A 16503-nucleotide genomic window follows, 5' to 3' on the forward strand; every position below is an offset into this window, starting at 1 on the left:
ATTAAAATAATAATAAAAAAGTACATAAAAATAAAAAACAAACCTCTCCTTTCGTGCATCTCCCCTCTCTCTCTTCCCCATCATCTTCCTGCAACCCAGAAAAGAAGAAGAAGAGAAAAAAAAAAAAAAAACCCAAACCAAACCAAACCCAGTTCATCCCCCCTCCCCCCACCACACAAACCCAACCCCCTGCAACCTAGAAATGAGGAGGAAGAAGAAGGAAACAAAAAAAAAAAAAAAAAAAAAAACAACAATGGGAAACCCAGTTCGTCCCCCCTGCAGAAGAAGAAGAAGAAGAAAAAAAAGAAGAGGGAAGCAGAAGAAGAGAGAAGGAAAAACAAAAAACAAACCCCCCCCCCCCCACCCAACCCGTAGAAGAAGAAAAAGAAGAAGAAGAGGGAAGCAGAAGAAGAGAGAAGAAAAAAAAAAAAAAAAACAACGGCAAACACGTCCCCTCCACCGACCCAACCTGCAGAAGAAGAAGAAGAAGAAAGCAGAAGAAGAGAGAAGGAAAAAAAAAAAAAACAACGGGAAACCCTTCACCCACCCACCCAACCTCCTGAAGAAGAAGAAGAAGAAGAAGAGAGAAGAAAAAAAAAAAACCAGTTCGTCCGCCCCCCCTCGCACCCACCCTCTACCCCCGCGCCCCCGCCGCCCATTTTCTCCTCGCCCAGGAGAATGGGTTTTTTTCTGGGTTTTTTTTTTTTTTTTGGGGTTGTAGGTAGTGGGTGCGAGGTTGGGTGCAGAGGGTGGGGTGCGAAGGTGGGGAGGTTGGGTGCGTGGGTGTGGGGAGAAGAGGGGGTGAGGAGCAAGGAAAACAAATTGGTTCTTTTTTTTTTTTTTTTTTTCTCTTCTGTTTTTCTGGATTGCAGTTGCAGAAAGTGGAAGAAGATGAAGATGGGGAGAAGGGAGAGAGGGGGGAACGGACGAATTGATGCTAGTTTTTTTATTTTTTTATTTTTATTTTTCAATAACTTTTCTTTATTATTTTAATATTTAAATAATATTAAATGATTTTTTTTGTTTTTAATTTTTTTTTTATTAATTTTTTTAATAAAAATGGGTCCCGGATCAAGCCACGTCAGCATTTAACTGAGAAATAAACGGCCAAGCTAACGGAAAGTATAACATTGACACAAATTCGTAAGATGAGGTATGACATTGTCAATTTTAAAAGATGAGGTATGAAAGTGTCATTTGATCCATAGTTGAAGTAATTTTTTGTACTTTACCGTAATTATAATGACGTAGTAACGCTAGGCGGTGTTTTGCGAATACCAAAAGGCCTCTTCATTTCAATATTCAATTTTCAAATTCCCAAATTGGTAGCCTAGAGCAGCAGTGGCAGTAGCTCCTTCAGCTTCTTTTGGTTCATCATTGCCCTGTGGGAACGGGTGCTTTTTTTGTCAAATGAGGTTTCATGCTGCAGACGACTGCAAGAGGGTTTTCAAATTTTTAACCCACATAAACATGTACGTGTGAAAAGTTATCATGTCAAGCTTCCTATGAATTTCATATATAATGGAAGTATATTTATGTTTAGTCTCAAAGATTATTTAACTATTCTCAAACAACTACGAAGTGATTAGAGAGAAACAAAAGCAAAACTCTAGTTGTAAAAACCGGCCTCCTAACTCGCGCAGTAGTTAAATTAAGACAGATATATATCTTTAAAATTAACTATGTTTGAGTTGATTGAAAATCGAATTTGAGTAACTGCTATTAAAACATTTTCAAGTTTCCCACCCATCTAATCCATTGGGGGTTATCAGTTATCTTATTCTGATGGTGATGATATGACTTAAATTAAGACAAGAAGTGACCAATTTAATTGAAGGTTGAAGCTAATGAGACATGGGATCTTCAATAATATAACTTATGAGCTGTGGGTGCTAGGCAGAGTGTACCGTCTTTGATGGAAGAGTTGTGGACTGGAGGGAGGGAAACCATGATCCAATCACTACCTCCACCTTTTTTATTTTATTGCCAACCACCCTTAACCTACCATTATTACATTTAGATCTGCTCCATCATCTGCATGCTCATCATCAACACCCCATGCCAAGTGCAAAAATTCCAAAAATAAATTCTTAGCCCGTCACATGAAACAGGATGCTTTACCTTCTCACTAATTAAATAAGACTAGGCAAGAATTTGTGAACTTAAAACTTATGAATATTTATAGAGGATAAATTCTATCATACAACGGGCAGTCAAGATATATTTCACTCTTTGGTATCTCTTTTGTCATGAGAATGATAGAGAAAGAGAGATACATCTCCGGTTATCGGACAAGATTTTATTTTTTATATAGGTCATGGTGAAATTTTTGGTCCTTTCTTTTTCTTCTTTTGGTGAGTCAAAACTTCAAATGGAATGTACTCCACAACCATGATTAAAGTGTACATGTATGGTTTAAACATCCAAAACAAGCTATCTCCGCACTACTAGATAATCCCAAAAGAAATCATGCATGAATAAGAAGTTTTAACCCTTCTCACGATCATGATGTCTCATTAGCAGCTCTTTTCAAAAGTTTCATGATTAAACATACATAATCTTATGTCCCTCGTGGCTTGGAGAGGGATTTACCTTAAGGAGATGTATCGTTTTTGTGTTTATATCACTCCTCAATTGACTTTAACATATTAAAGCTGAAATAATACGTGATGAGTGAAATACGCACAAAATCTATATCCTAACAGGCAGTGGCAGATCCAGGATTTTAAACTCGGGGAGTCCCAATTATAAAGGTTAAAAAATTTATAGACAAAAATAACATTGAAAATTTAAATATAATACATTTCATTCAAAAATCATATGCAAAACAATATTCCAAATTATAAAATCATAATTCCAGCGTCCATTACGAGGTTTCATAAGTTACTAGGGAGTACCTAAGTTATTGATTATCTAATATGAACCACTAAATTTAAAACAGTGGTCAATTAAAACTCTCCCCAAATTCCCACTATCTTTCTAACCAAACACACCATTTTTCTCTTTTACCAGTTTCCAAACATCCACCTTCTCTCTCACTAAGAACAAAGCTGCCATACCTCCACCAACCGCCTCCCTCCCCATTTTCCCGAAGCCATGGCAGCTTCACCCCCAAATTTCACCAACCCATGACAGATCATATCCATCTTGCTAACATTATGAAGGAAATTTCACCCATAAGAAAAATTACTAAGATGGTTGAAATAATTTGGAGAAATTTGGGCTTATGTACTGCCCCCGCTAGACGACAGAGAAAGGTTGGAGCAAAAGTGGGTGGCACCGACGGATGAGACCATGGCAGAAGCAAGGAGGAGACAGACAAGAAGGGTCCCTATTTTCTTTCTTCTTCGTGCGCGGTCATCTTCTCCAAGAAGAAGACAACCACTGCAACTTGCAACCTACAACCTGCACAGATCTCATGCTCGAGTACGAGGGTCCCCGAAAAATTTATAGCAGGGATTTAGGATCGTCGACGGGTCATGGGACCTCCCAGATCCCTATGTGGATCCGCCCTTACTAACAGGTAAACATTTGTGCATGTAGTTTGGGTGTGAAAGAAGAATTTTCAGTGTATGTCTTCTAAAATTATCAACCTAATTCATTAAAGAATATAGGGGGAAAACAACATGTCAACATGAAGTTGGAGTTTGGGCATCTCTAGGAATCATTTCACCTTAAAAAGCTGCATGAAATTTCTTCTTGTCATAGATTTTTTTTTTCTTAATGTGAACGAAATAAAGAGTGGTACATTATATTATTATATAATTAGAATGATACTTGAAAAATAAAATTTTCTTCTACTTACATAACGACATGTAGTGCTTTATTCGTGTTCCGGCTACACTGAAAATTTTCTTCTCTCTTAGGCCCCAATTTATTTTGTATTTATTATGTTTCTCAAAGTTGGTGTTACATGGAATATTCAAAGGTGTTCTATGATGTACTAAAAGCACAATGGAATAGACAAAAAAGCACATGAATTTTAGTTTAATATTGGTCATAAGATTAAACATTGTTTTAAATTGTCCACTTGTATTTAGTCTCTCATTCTCCCAGCTTGGCAGACAACCCATCTTAATCATAATCTAGCAGCAAACTAATCATGTACAATTAATGTTAGTATTTTGTTATATGTCTTGAAGCTTTCAACTTTAGGAATGAGAATTAAGAAATTAGTATCATTCTGATTTCTAACTTCTTATGTTTGTTGATATTTAAATAATAAAAATTTTAAGTAGGGTACACCCATCAAATTCAGTTCAGGTTTGAGATCAACTATGCATGAACAACAATGTATTATCTTAATTCATGACTTCTTCTAATAAATTTGTCTTTTACTTTATGACATGTTGACTTACTATTAGCGAGTATAGAAGAAATTGATATCCTTTCAATTCTTGAATTTTCAAATGTTTACTGACACGTAAAAAAAATTAAATTTAAATAACATTGTATCATTTCAATTCATGACTTTCTCGATTCAAGAAAGGTTGTGTTCACAGTGGAGCATGGAAAGTGATGATGGAGAGGTAGAGAAGGAGAGGAGAGAATTGAATGCATGCAATCAATGTACACGCTCAGATCTCAAAGATGCCACACGGTGGCAGGCAATTGCTTTGCATTGCCAACACTACAAGTCCCAGAAGGCCCATGACTGAGAGTGAGAACTTACTTACTAATGAGTGAGCTGTGCCAAATGCCAGCATTTGGTCCCAAACATTGATAAAGAATATCCACCTTTACAAGGCAAGTACCCAATTAAAACATTTCAAAAATACAAGGCAAACATTTGGGAATTTCTTTCAGTAGCATATTAAATGATACGAGAATGAAGAAATTGAAAATAAAAAAAATTAAATAATTGTGGAAATTAAATCTAATGATTAAAACACTCGTACCATTGACTGATACATAGCATTGAAGTTGCACCAAAAAATTTGAGTCAAAATAATCTATACATAAAGAGCAACTTTCACAACATTAGGTTTATTATCATTGCGGTATGTCATACAAATAAACATTATTTATAAAGAAATTTACACATAATTTTATATCATTAACGTGAAAGATCATGATTTAGTGTACTTGACTCGTCCTCCTACATATGTGGTAGGCTGACCTAATTGAAAATGTGCAAGGAACCATGAAATCGAAGAGGAATGGTGTATTACTAATTGAAGTTTGTAATGACATTTTGGTCTGATTTCTTTGTAAACTCTCTGCTTTGTAAGGGCTAACACATGGATGGGACCTTTTAGTTAAATAAAAACCAAGGCTCTTTGTTTGCACTTCACAGCATCTTTGTAGTAATCAAGGACATGATCCATAAATTAGGTAGTGTAGGACCTTTTTGCTTTGTTTATGTTTGTAAGGAGAGCATTTATTGACACACCCCGACCGAGATCAGGGCGTGCTGGCCGTCACACGAAGGTGACGTAGCCATGTGCGCGTGCGGAAGCTATTAAGAAGGTAATATAAAAGTATGAATAACTAAAAACTAACTAGCATACAAAGTACTAGTGTATGTGAGACACAATTCAGAGCAAATCTACAACAGTCCAAAAGGAAAAGATACGACATATTTACACCCGAAGGTGACCCTACAATGGTGAATGTCTGTCAGAAATGCCGGGACGCCCTCTGGGATAAACCGCCGAACTTGCTAGACCACTAGAACCTGGAGGGGCGCAAAAACAAAAGCGTGAGTGGGCAAAAACAAAGCTCTTTGAAAACTCTTTAACAAAATACATTCTAACCCCTCGCCGTAAAACCTGTATACTTCCCAGAAAATGAACATATATACGTATGTATAGGTATGTCAATCATGCTCCACATATGCCATTCATGCTCACAATATGCCATTCATGCTTGAGAATATGACACAACAGAATCTCATAATCAAATGTAAATGCTCAAGCGTAATTCACATCAACAACATATAATCTGGCAGCCGGGAGTCACCTAACGTGACATGTACCGCTGCATATAGAGCTCCAATCTCAACTCAACATCTGAATCTGCACACAAGTCGGAGCCACCTAACGTGGTCTGTACGACAGGTTGGTGTAATATATATATGTATGCTCTAGTGCTACGATCACGTGAAGCTGGGCGATAAATCGCGGGTCACCTACAAGTCGGACCCACCTAATGTGGACTGTACGACAGGCTTGCACCTAACTTGGATCCAAGGCGAGCAGGCGGTGCTGGTGAACATACACGTGAAGGCTATGCCCCTCACACTGGGCGGGAGCACTAACACCAGGGTGCAGATTATGAGCTCTCTAAGCATTTCAAACTACTATTGCATAATAAACAGGAATGCATAACCACATGAATACCGCTTACCTGGCACTTACCTGTGCGTCCACAGCACCAAATACACATTTATATATATGTATGCCACTACTAATACATGCGATGATGCGTAAACAACATTCATACGATGCATGGCATAAAACAAATAACCTTTTCTATTCTATTTTTGGGAATTTAGATGTATATAGGTATATACGGAAAACAAAAGCCCACTCACTGATAATTAGAAGGGTCGTAGCCCCCCTGCCTCGAGTGTGTACGCTCGTCCTCGGAAAACGAATCACCTATACGCGACAAAGTTACGAAAACGTTAATTTAAAAGCACCTAAGCAACTTCTCGTAATAACTTCTCATACATTGCTCAAATTGGACAATTGAATATACCAACGTGACCTACACAACCTCAGGATCACACCCATATTTTAAAAATAATTTTTGGATCACGCACGCGCCCCCACGCGCCTGAACAGGCACGGACCTACGCGCCCCCCACGCGCGGCCACGTGCACTGCACACTGACGGCGTCAGCTGACGCCGTCAGGAATATTCCGTTAAATCTAACCAGATTCCGTCACTGCCGTTAGGAATATTCCGTTAGACTTAACGAAATATTCCCCTTTCTTCTCCGGCGAGCCTCCGGCGCCGGCGACGGCGCCGGAAAACTGGGAATTTTTCAAACTTTGTTTTCTCCTTCGTTTTTCAACCATTTTTCACGATCTTTATACCAAAATGAAGCTTAGGACTAGTAGAACAACGTTAGACTAGTTTTAAGGCCTAAAAATTAAGGAATCTCACCTGCAACAACGATCCAAGTTCGGCCAACTTCGAACCTAGCCTTCCCAACGTCCAAATTCACCCAACGAACCACTCCGAGGCTCCTTGGGACCTCACAAACACATCTACAAGCTTAGAAATTCCAAAAACACACTAGTTTAGGTTTGCATGAACAGTACATAATTCGGCCATGGTGATATCGACGTGAAAATGGTAGTTTCCTTACCTGAAAATGGCACCACTGGACTTCTCTCAGCCTCACGAGCACGAGGGTGGTCTTGGTTTCTTAATTGGTGCAGGTTTGAGTTGGTTTGTATGTGTGTCCGTGTGTTTGCAGAAGGGAGAAGAAGAAGAAATCGGGGAGAGAGAGAGAAAGAGAGAAGACAGAGAAAGACAGAGTGAGGGAATGAGGGAAGGAATCCCGGGAGAGTGAGGGTGATGTGTGAGTGTGTGTGTGGTCCTACAACACCACACTACACAACACTTAACGTACACAAACAAATTAGGGTAAAATTGTAATTTCAATGTACGTTTCGTTAGTTTCGGGACGAGATGTTACATTTATGGCATGGAAATAAGGAATGAATAAATAACAGTGAGTCATTATTTTCAAAAGAAAAAAGGGTTGTATTTGCATGTACCCCTTTGACTCCATGTCCAATAGTGAATAAGGAGAAAACCTTGTATACAACCGAATATTATTTTAGGGTATTTAAATTTTAAACTGTAATGTCACGTAACAAGTTATAACACATAGCATTTATGATAGGTTTAGAATACTGTTAGTTTGATGTTTTGGTTAACATATATTTGTTTAATGGGTTTCACGTTCCATGAGTAAGTGTTGAGATTATGAATTCCACGTCAGTTAAAAAAAAATGAACGTTGCATGTGCTTATACTTAACTAAAAACTCACCATATTATCAATTAATTTATAATGAAATATCAACTTTTTTCAAAATTGCAAATATGGAACTGCATGTCAAACGTGCGGAGCAAATCCCATCTTTGCCCTTTGTTTTTCTTTTTCTTTCGGTCCAGTAGTTGGACAAATATACAAATCTCAGATTTAGTTTGTACACAAAATAATGTCACAATGCCCCATTCCTTCACATTTGAACGGGTTTACTATTTTATTTTCTTTTACGAATTTTATTTATTTCAAGATCATCATTTGGATGAGTTTACTTGCTTTTGTGGCCTCTTGACAATTTAAAGGTCACACTTCCCCTCCCCACCCCCAACCCCCTCTCTCTCTCTCCTGGTAAGCCTATGGGGGCTCCGTCCCTGCCAAGGTATTGTTAGGGCTGGTCCTAAGGTTTTTAATGCACACTGCGAAGGCTCAAAACGTGCCTTTTTTTAATACACAAACATATATTTTAAAAAAATATATATTTAAAGAGGGCTGGAACCCAGTCGAAGCTGGGGGGCTAGGCCCTCACGCCCAAATTATATTACTTGAGAAAACATACAATGGGTGGGGCAGAGTCTGTAAACCCCGACAATCAAATGTAAAATCATATACAACCACTCTAAGCAAAACTTCATGAAATTTCAACCTTTAAGAAATCGTCTTCAATCATTTCATGATCATGAGACTCCTCACCAACATTTTGTAGATGGAGGACCGGCTTTGAATGAATTTAATTCATAAACTGCTACTGTTTGACAAAAGGCTTCCGCAGGTTCTCAAGTGAAATCGCTCCTCCGGCGAATCTCCAAAGAAGTCAAAGTTTTCATATGCATTTTGAAAGTCTTCTTCAGCTGTGTACATGAAATTGGAGTTTTAAGAGATGAAGTGAACATGTTTCTCATTTGATTGCCCTAAAAATTTGACATACATGACTAGCAAGGATTACACACAAAGCATGCTCATGAACTTTCTATCAAATTAGAAGTATTATCTGAGAATAGCAAGAAGTATTAAAAGTAAGTTACCTACTTTTGGTTACGATACACTTCATTCCAGCAACTTCGGCCGCTGCAAGGCCCATGCCGATGTCCTCCACCAGGGCTGTAGAAAAAGGAAAGATGTTACATTTTATCCTAGACAGTTGGGGTAGGGAATGCACATGTTTGTAGGAGTAACTTCTTGTTGGCAGCTTGAATTTTCTGCTTAAAATAACAGAGACTACTTCCTTCATATCTGCAATGCACAGTTTATTATAAACACGATTAACTCTCAAAGAAAAATGTTAATCCTTTATAATTGCATAAAAAAGTGGCTCAACGGATATAGTGTTACCTTCCCAGCCCAAAGAACTCTCAGTAAATTACTAAGGTGTTGAGACAATGGTGAGCAACACCATAATAAAGAGTGACCCAAAGTACCCAATATGGACCTGCACTGAGCAAACTTTGTTTCGGAAAACAAATTACTCTTACAACACCGTTATCATCAATGGCATAATCGCTAATAAGTTCATGGTGAATATGAAATGGAGAAAACCTGAAGAAGGGAAAACATGGATGCTTAGATTGTTCAATGTAAAAGAAAAGGAGAAAAGCACACCTTATATACTGGAGCTGATTTTACAGACTCTCATCCTCAATAAATCCTCCAGAATTTCTTTCATTCATTAAAGACAGTACCAAGTCCATAGGACATTGTACGAACCTTCCATACATGCAAGCTGGGCTACATCCATGTTTACTAGTTTCTCTGGTTTTTACTATAATTACATTTCAAAATGAGCATGAGTCTTTTGGAGAGTAACTGAAGAGACGGAGTTACGATTAGGGTAGTACAATCGTTTTTCAGTTTCGAATCTCAAGCTCGCCCTCTATTCAACAGTTGGCTGTCCCTTGCACTCTCCTTTCACAACAATGCAGGGCACAAAGGACACTAGGAAGTCCAAGCTTCTAAAGATCTACACAACACAAAAAAATCAACTGAATTCAAATCTCTGTGCAAACTCATAAGGATGCATTTCGATTTGGTGACCAGTATCAAACAGAGAATATTACCAATTTGCATCCAAACTCAGATTTGATGATAAGGAAACATGATTGAGGTTGAAAAATGATATTGATCCATGCATGAGTTTTGATCGGAATCCCAATTCTGCCTGTACAAAGATAACCCCGAAAAACTTAAGAAAAACATAAAGAACAGATTTCAACATTAGTGTGGGTACACTCTGTTCATCAAGTTATTCGAGGATTATCAATGACAGAGACAAAAGTCAACTGAATTCAAGTCCCTATGCATACAATTTAAATCTGTTAAAAAATTACAAGTAATCATAAGTCAACAGTACAATACATTGGTCAATTAGAAGAGAATAGGAGGTGTGGGTTTGAAACTTTGAAAAGCTTACATGACTTGATTTCAATGCGAAAGTTGGAGCCATTTGGAGTTGTTTGAACATGAAACTGGAATACAAATAATCTTGTGGCCTTGCACACCGTGAAATTTGGTTTTTCCAATACACATTTGCTGTAGTTTGGTAAGTTACTGCCTACCAAACTGATTTAAAAGAAGAGGAAGAAGAATAAATAACTTTTGTTATGCTAGTTTAAATTTGTATGTAGTAGTTGGGACGAATAAAAGAAGAAAAGAGATAAACATGTAACATGATCCCTGTAATTTCATTTCAAGAATTTTGAAACGTACTTGTGATTTCTGGAATGTGAGAAATCTTGGGCCAATCTGTGCCGCTATCCCTGCTGCATCTTTGCTTTAGAAGGGGATGACAGTAACCAATCCATAGGGAATGTAATTTGGTGAGGCGTTGCATAGCTTGGACACTTGGTAAGTTGGTCAGATTCTTGCAATTTGAAATTGATAGCCTTATAAGGGATGTAAGGCTACCCAACCATTCTGGCAAAGTCTCCACTCCCTCAAATGATTCTATATCCAAATATGTTAGAGAAGTGAGGTGTTGAATTTGTTGAGGTAGAGACTTGAGCTTAGGCCAACCCGTCAAGGATAACATTGTAAGGTGCATTAATGATCCAACTTGAAAATCAGGGAAGGAATCGAGCTCCTCCCAGAACCCACCGATTCTCAATCTCTCCAACCGCGAGAGCTGTTGTAACCCCGTCGGCAGATATTTTAGCTTTCGCCAATTTTTAATCACCAAAAAACGGAGAGAAGTGAGGTTGTCTAAACTTGGAAGAATCTCTAAATTAGGGAAATCATTTAATACCAGCACCTCAAGAGAGAGTGGAAATTGTAGACCGCTCACCCAAATGTCTAATCTTTCACATTCTTTAATCCTCAAATGTCGAAGGGAGGTGAAGGTGCGCAAATCTGAAAAAGATTGTAGACTAATGCTGCTACTTTGGACACCAAACGATGCTACCTTTGGGCAATTCACTATCCTCAAATCCTCAAGAGAGGGACATTGTTGTGGAAGAGCAGGTAAGCTTGATAATTCTTTGCAATTACTAATTGTCAAATGCTGAAGAGAGGACATGCCGCCTTTAATTTCAATTGATGTCAGATTATTACCACCAACTATAATCAATTCCACGAGAGAGGCCCATACACTCAGTGGGCCTGATAGTCCATTACAATCACTAATATTCAACTCCCGAACAGATGCAAGGGTGTAAAATGGAAACGATGTTACACCACCGCATTTGCTTATAGACAAGTTCTGGAGAGAGGTGCAGTACTCTAACCCACTCGGTAGGCTTGACAATCCTTCACAATACTCGATCACTAATTCCCGTAGAGATGTCATGCCATGTGTAATTGGAATCAACTCTAGACTAGGACACCACCGAATCTCCAGGTTCTCAAGGAGAGGGAGCATGTCTAGCCCATCCGCCAAATGCCTTAAAGTTCTACAATACGAAATTTCCAAATTCGCAAGAGAGACGCAAGAACCAAATACATCTGAGGCAATACACGTTAAATCATCACAACCCTTTATCACCAAAGATGAGAGATTATTGTTGTTCTTCAATATCCCTTTTGGAAAACAAGTAAGCTCCTTAATACCTACTATTATGAGGGAAGTGAGAGTTGTTAATCCACTGCTTATTTTTTCTATTGGCGTTCCACTATCACTAGATATTATCACCAACTTTTGAAGAGATGGAAAATGACTCGGAACAATTCTCAATTTGGAACAGTATCTGATATCCAACTCCTCGAGGCAAGGAAAAACCTCAACTTTTTGTGTTGACATCATTGGTGCTTCCATCCAGTCAATTAGATTGTTGCACTTCACAATATGTAATACTTTTAGTGCAGGAAATAGAGTAATTTTCTCCTTACTTGTCATGGCTACATTGTGGACAAGATCATAACCGTAGAACCCAGCTCCAACACATTTCAAGTTATCCATTCCCCTAATCTCAAGCTCCGTAAGTTTGAGTAGATGACCGAGCGGTGGGACTCCTTCACATTTGTCGCATCCAAGTAATTGAATCTTCTTCAAGTTGTTGAGCAGTATCATCCACGATGGAAACTTATCACCCATGAAGTTTTCTATATGTAAGCTCTCCAACTCAAGATGCGGTCGGAAGCCTTCCAATACATCCCTCTCCTCATTGTTGTTGGTTCTTAACCTATCTTCTGTCCATTTGAAGCTTAAATGACATATTTCCTTCTTATCCTCCAACTTAGCTTTCTTTGCTTCTTCTCCATTCTTTACGTGCTCCAAATTACAAACAATTAATTTACCTCTCAAATGTTTCAAGTCAGCCAACTCCTCAATTTGACGACCAATCTCATTACCCACCGAAAAGTAAGGTAATGTTCGAAGGCATGTTAGCCGACTTATCCCCTGGGGGAATTTTGTACTCATATCAAAATAAATATGCCTTAGGTTGATCAAGTTTTGCAGCTCTTTTGGAAACTCCTCAAGGGCACAATTTGTTGCTCTTAAAGTCTGCAGGTTATAGAGCTTGCCTACAGATTTGGGGAGTTCTTTGAATCTTGTTTTAGAAATGTTAAGATATCTCAAGTGTTTCAACCTTCCAACTGAAACTGGAATTCTTGAATCTTAGCATTCCTTAAATTTAAGACACGTAAAGCTTTGAACCGTGGAAGAATGTTACTAGGAACTTCACCATCGTCGAAAAACACTGACCGCAATTTCTTAGCACTTCTTTCTGGAATTTTATCCAGCATAGAAGTAGAAACCCGAGCAACATGTGGAATCTCATTTGTATTATCTATGCCACGTAAGTCTCCCGTCAAGCTTTCTGATTTGGATACAAGTTCTGCAAGGTCATGCACAAGATCGTGCATTTGGCATTTGCTAACAATGTCATCGTCACTCATTAAAGCACCTTGAAATAAGGAGCTATGCAATAGAATATTAAAATATTCATCGCCTATGTCCTCCATATCTTTACTTTCACCAGGCGAGGGATGGAGTAATCCTTGAGCCATCCAAAGTTGAATTAAGTTATCTTTTTTAATTATAGAATCTTTCTTGAACACTGAGCAGTATGAAAAACATTGCTTCAATGATGGTGATTCTAAATTGTCAAAACTCAACTTCAACACTGACATAATTATATCTTCTTCTTTTGATAGGTTGTGCCATATTCTACTGTTTTTAAACGATGACCATTCTTCAATACTTTTTTTGTGCAAAATGCCTCCCAAAACCTGTTAGATTGGATTAGAGAGTTTAAAAGGTGTCCTCAAACAATGTAGAAAATAGCTAGGGACTCACATGAATAAGAAGTTTTTGCTTGCTTAATTTTTAATCCCCTTGCCTAAAAGGACAAAATCTAAGCCGTAAGCAAAACGATATTAGTTTCCATTATTTTTGGTGTTTGACGAAATTTCCAGAATACCCATTAAGTAGTTAAAAACACATTTTATTCTTGATCTGCTGCGGTAATGAATTAATTTAATCTAGTTTTTGTTCGTTCAAATGAATAAGTTGCTAATGCTGATTTTTGAATAAGAAATGCTTGGGATATCACATTTTTGTATATCATTTAATGTAGAAGTGATGTGTACATATCATTTCCGTTATTATTCTGGTGAAGTTTTTACACCCTATAAAAAACCAATCTACGCAAATTGTACTTTCAAAATTTGAACTCAATTCAATCATTTTGTAAATAATGATTCTCCTCCATAGACAGCTTGTGCTGCTTTGTTTTCGGACTATGTTGACCTAGCTACCACTTTTCAAATTAATGTGTATCTTGGCATCCAGGTTTATCTCACTTTCTTGTTTTTTTTTCCTAACTTTGTGGTATTGCTCAACTTATTTTGCAGGTTTAGACCTTTAGGTTTAGTTATAGAGGGGTTAGATTTCATGTCCCCTCCTCCCCCCTCTTTCTTTGTATCTTTCTTACTTTCGTTTCTAGAAGGGTAAGGTATGTCCCTCCCCTTCTTTTTCATGTATTGTTGTTATTTTTGTTTTATGAGGGATAAGGTTTATGTCCTTTTGGTGTAACTTATTTTTTCATAATCAATAAAATTTCCCTTGTATCGTCGAGGTTTCCAAAAAAAGAAAAAAAATCATTTTGCAAATAATATAGCTAAAATCCGAAGAGATCGGATCAGTTTGTTTGCTACCAAATATCAAGCAAATGGGAGATCTTTTAGTCATCCATTTGTTTTGGTACTAGGTAAAATATCCATGATATTAAATCGCTAAAATCTATGATTTGAAATGAAATTTTGTAATGATGATTTTTCAATGATGATGACGAGTTGTAAGGACAAAATACGTATGTCACAAGGCCTTGTCCTATTTTATAAGGTGGTTCACCCCATGGGTTGAATGCAAATACTCTCCTAAATTATAAATGAAAACATGTAAAAATATAGGTGTAAATTCCATGTTATAATACATTATAATATTACGTACCTTTGCCACCAATGGAACACCACCACAATTTTTAGCAATCTCTATTCCAATTGTTTGCAATTTAAGAGTTATATGAGCACTGCTATTGGAGAAAGCTCGATCTTTCATTATGGACCAACATTCATCCACTGAAAGTTTTTCCAGATCATGTCGTGGAAGTAATTTTTCAGAGATTGATGCAACTTTTCCACTGCGAGTAGTCACAACAATTTTAGATCCTGCAGCAGAATAAAGCTTTGACAAACATTCCATCAAATTCTCCCATTTTCTGAAATCTTCGTTCCAAACGTCATCAAGTACGAGCAAATATCTTTTATCTTTCAACTCTTCATTAAGGAACTTAAGAAGAGCATTCCGGTTATCTTTCGAAGAAGGGGCGTTTGCCGGTTTAAGCTGCTCTAACATTTGAAGTAGAATTAAATTGACATCAAAAGGGTCCGATACACAAACCCATATTCTCGTTTCGAAAAACTTGTGTACAGAATCCTCATTGTAAATTGACTTGGCCAACGTTGTCTTGCCGAGGCCTCCCATTCCCACGATGGCCATAACAGAAAGATTTTCTTGATTGTATTTGGAGTCGGTCAGGGTTGTAACTATTTTTGACACAACACCTTCCCTTCCAACAGTTATTTCATCTCTGCCAATGAATGCGTCGGTTTGTCTGTCCCATCTATTTCCTCGAGGGGTTGCATCTTTATTCTTGGAAACTAGTCCAAGAGGAGATGCTTTCCTCTCGAGATCCAGCAAGGATGCGTTGATCTTCTGAATTTTATGCGCCATTTGAAGACGAAATGCAAGTGGATTGGAGAGTGAAAAGAAGTTAAGAACCTTTTTCTTGATATGGTTTTGGATTTCGACTTTACGCCGATCAACTTCGTACTGGAATTCGTCCAAGACATCCTCAGCATCCTGAGCAACGTCTTTGAGGTTCTTCACCCATTCCTCTATTGACTTACTCCGACCTGTTAGAGAATGGAAAGAGGTTAAATAGCTTGTAATTGTATCATGTGCGCGTGAGATTACGAGAGAATTCAGAAATATATACTACCTTGTGGTTGGTCGGCAACATCAACTAAGAAACGTTCAATGCTGGCGAAGGACTTTTGAAGCTTTCTGAGTTCAGCTTTGAAACCCCACGCGAGACCGAATTCATGAGCAGCGAGTGAAAGCACCTTGTTCAGTATTCCCTCCGCAGCAAAAGTGAGCACAGCGTCAGCCGCCATTCCTTCAATTCCCTGCAACTCAGCTAATCAGAGTTTTTAGTTTCTCTCTTCTTCGATGCAATACAAGTGCAATGCAGGAAGATATGATGGACAATAATGTCGGTAGGTTTAACTTTTCATAACGTGAATAAGGTGGGGCATCCAATAATTCAGGGGTAGATTCCTATCTGATAAAAAGCTAATTGAGGATAGATTTAGTTTAGACGTGGCTCCTTCTCCTTCTCTGATTTGTAGCTGTTTAGTCCTTTTCAACCAGCAACAAGAACGAAGGGCAACATTATTCCAACAACGTGTGTCACGAGGCTTCGGATTTTTTTGAAAATCATATATCATGCATACAGCTGGATGCTAGTAAGTATAGTGATCATCAAAGTTTACTTATCTGCTT

General features: G+C 38.0%; 1 protein-coding gene across 1 annotated transcript; it reads right to left on the bottom strand.

The window, feature by feature from the left end:
• Positions 1–9581: 9581 nt before the first annotated feature.
• LOC137714981 (putative disease resistance protein RGA3) lies at positions 9582–16463 on the bottom strand. Its single transcript, XM_088691575.1, is given in 6 exon segments — positions 9582–9963; positions 10061–10161; positions 10710–13043; positions 13046–13667; positions 14890–15854; positions 15941–16463. Coding segments are annotated over 6 exon segments (4284 nt in total). The 5' UTR covers positions 16116–16463; the 3' UTR covers positions 9582–9876.
• Between the last annotated feature and the right edge of the window lie 40 nt (positions 16464–16503).

Source organism: Pyrus communis, chromosome 3 (assembly GCF_041283825.1).
Source record: "Pyrus communis isolate YQ-2024b chromosome 3, ASM4128382v1, whole genome shotgun sequence".
Lineage (NCBI taxonomy): Eukaryota > Viridiplantae > Streptophyta > Magnoliopsida > Rosales > Rosaceae > Pyrus > Pyrus communis.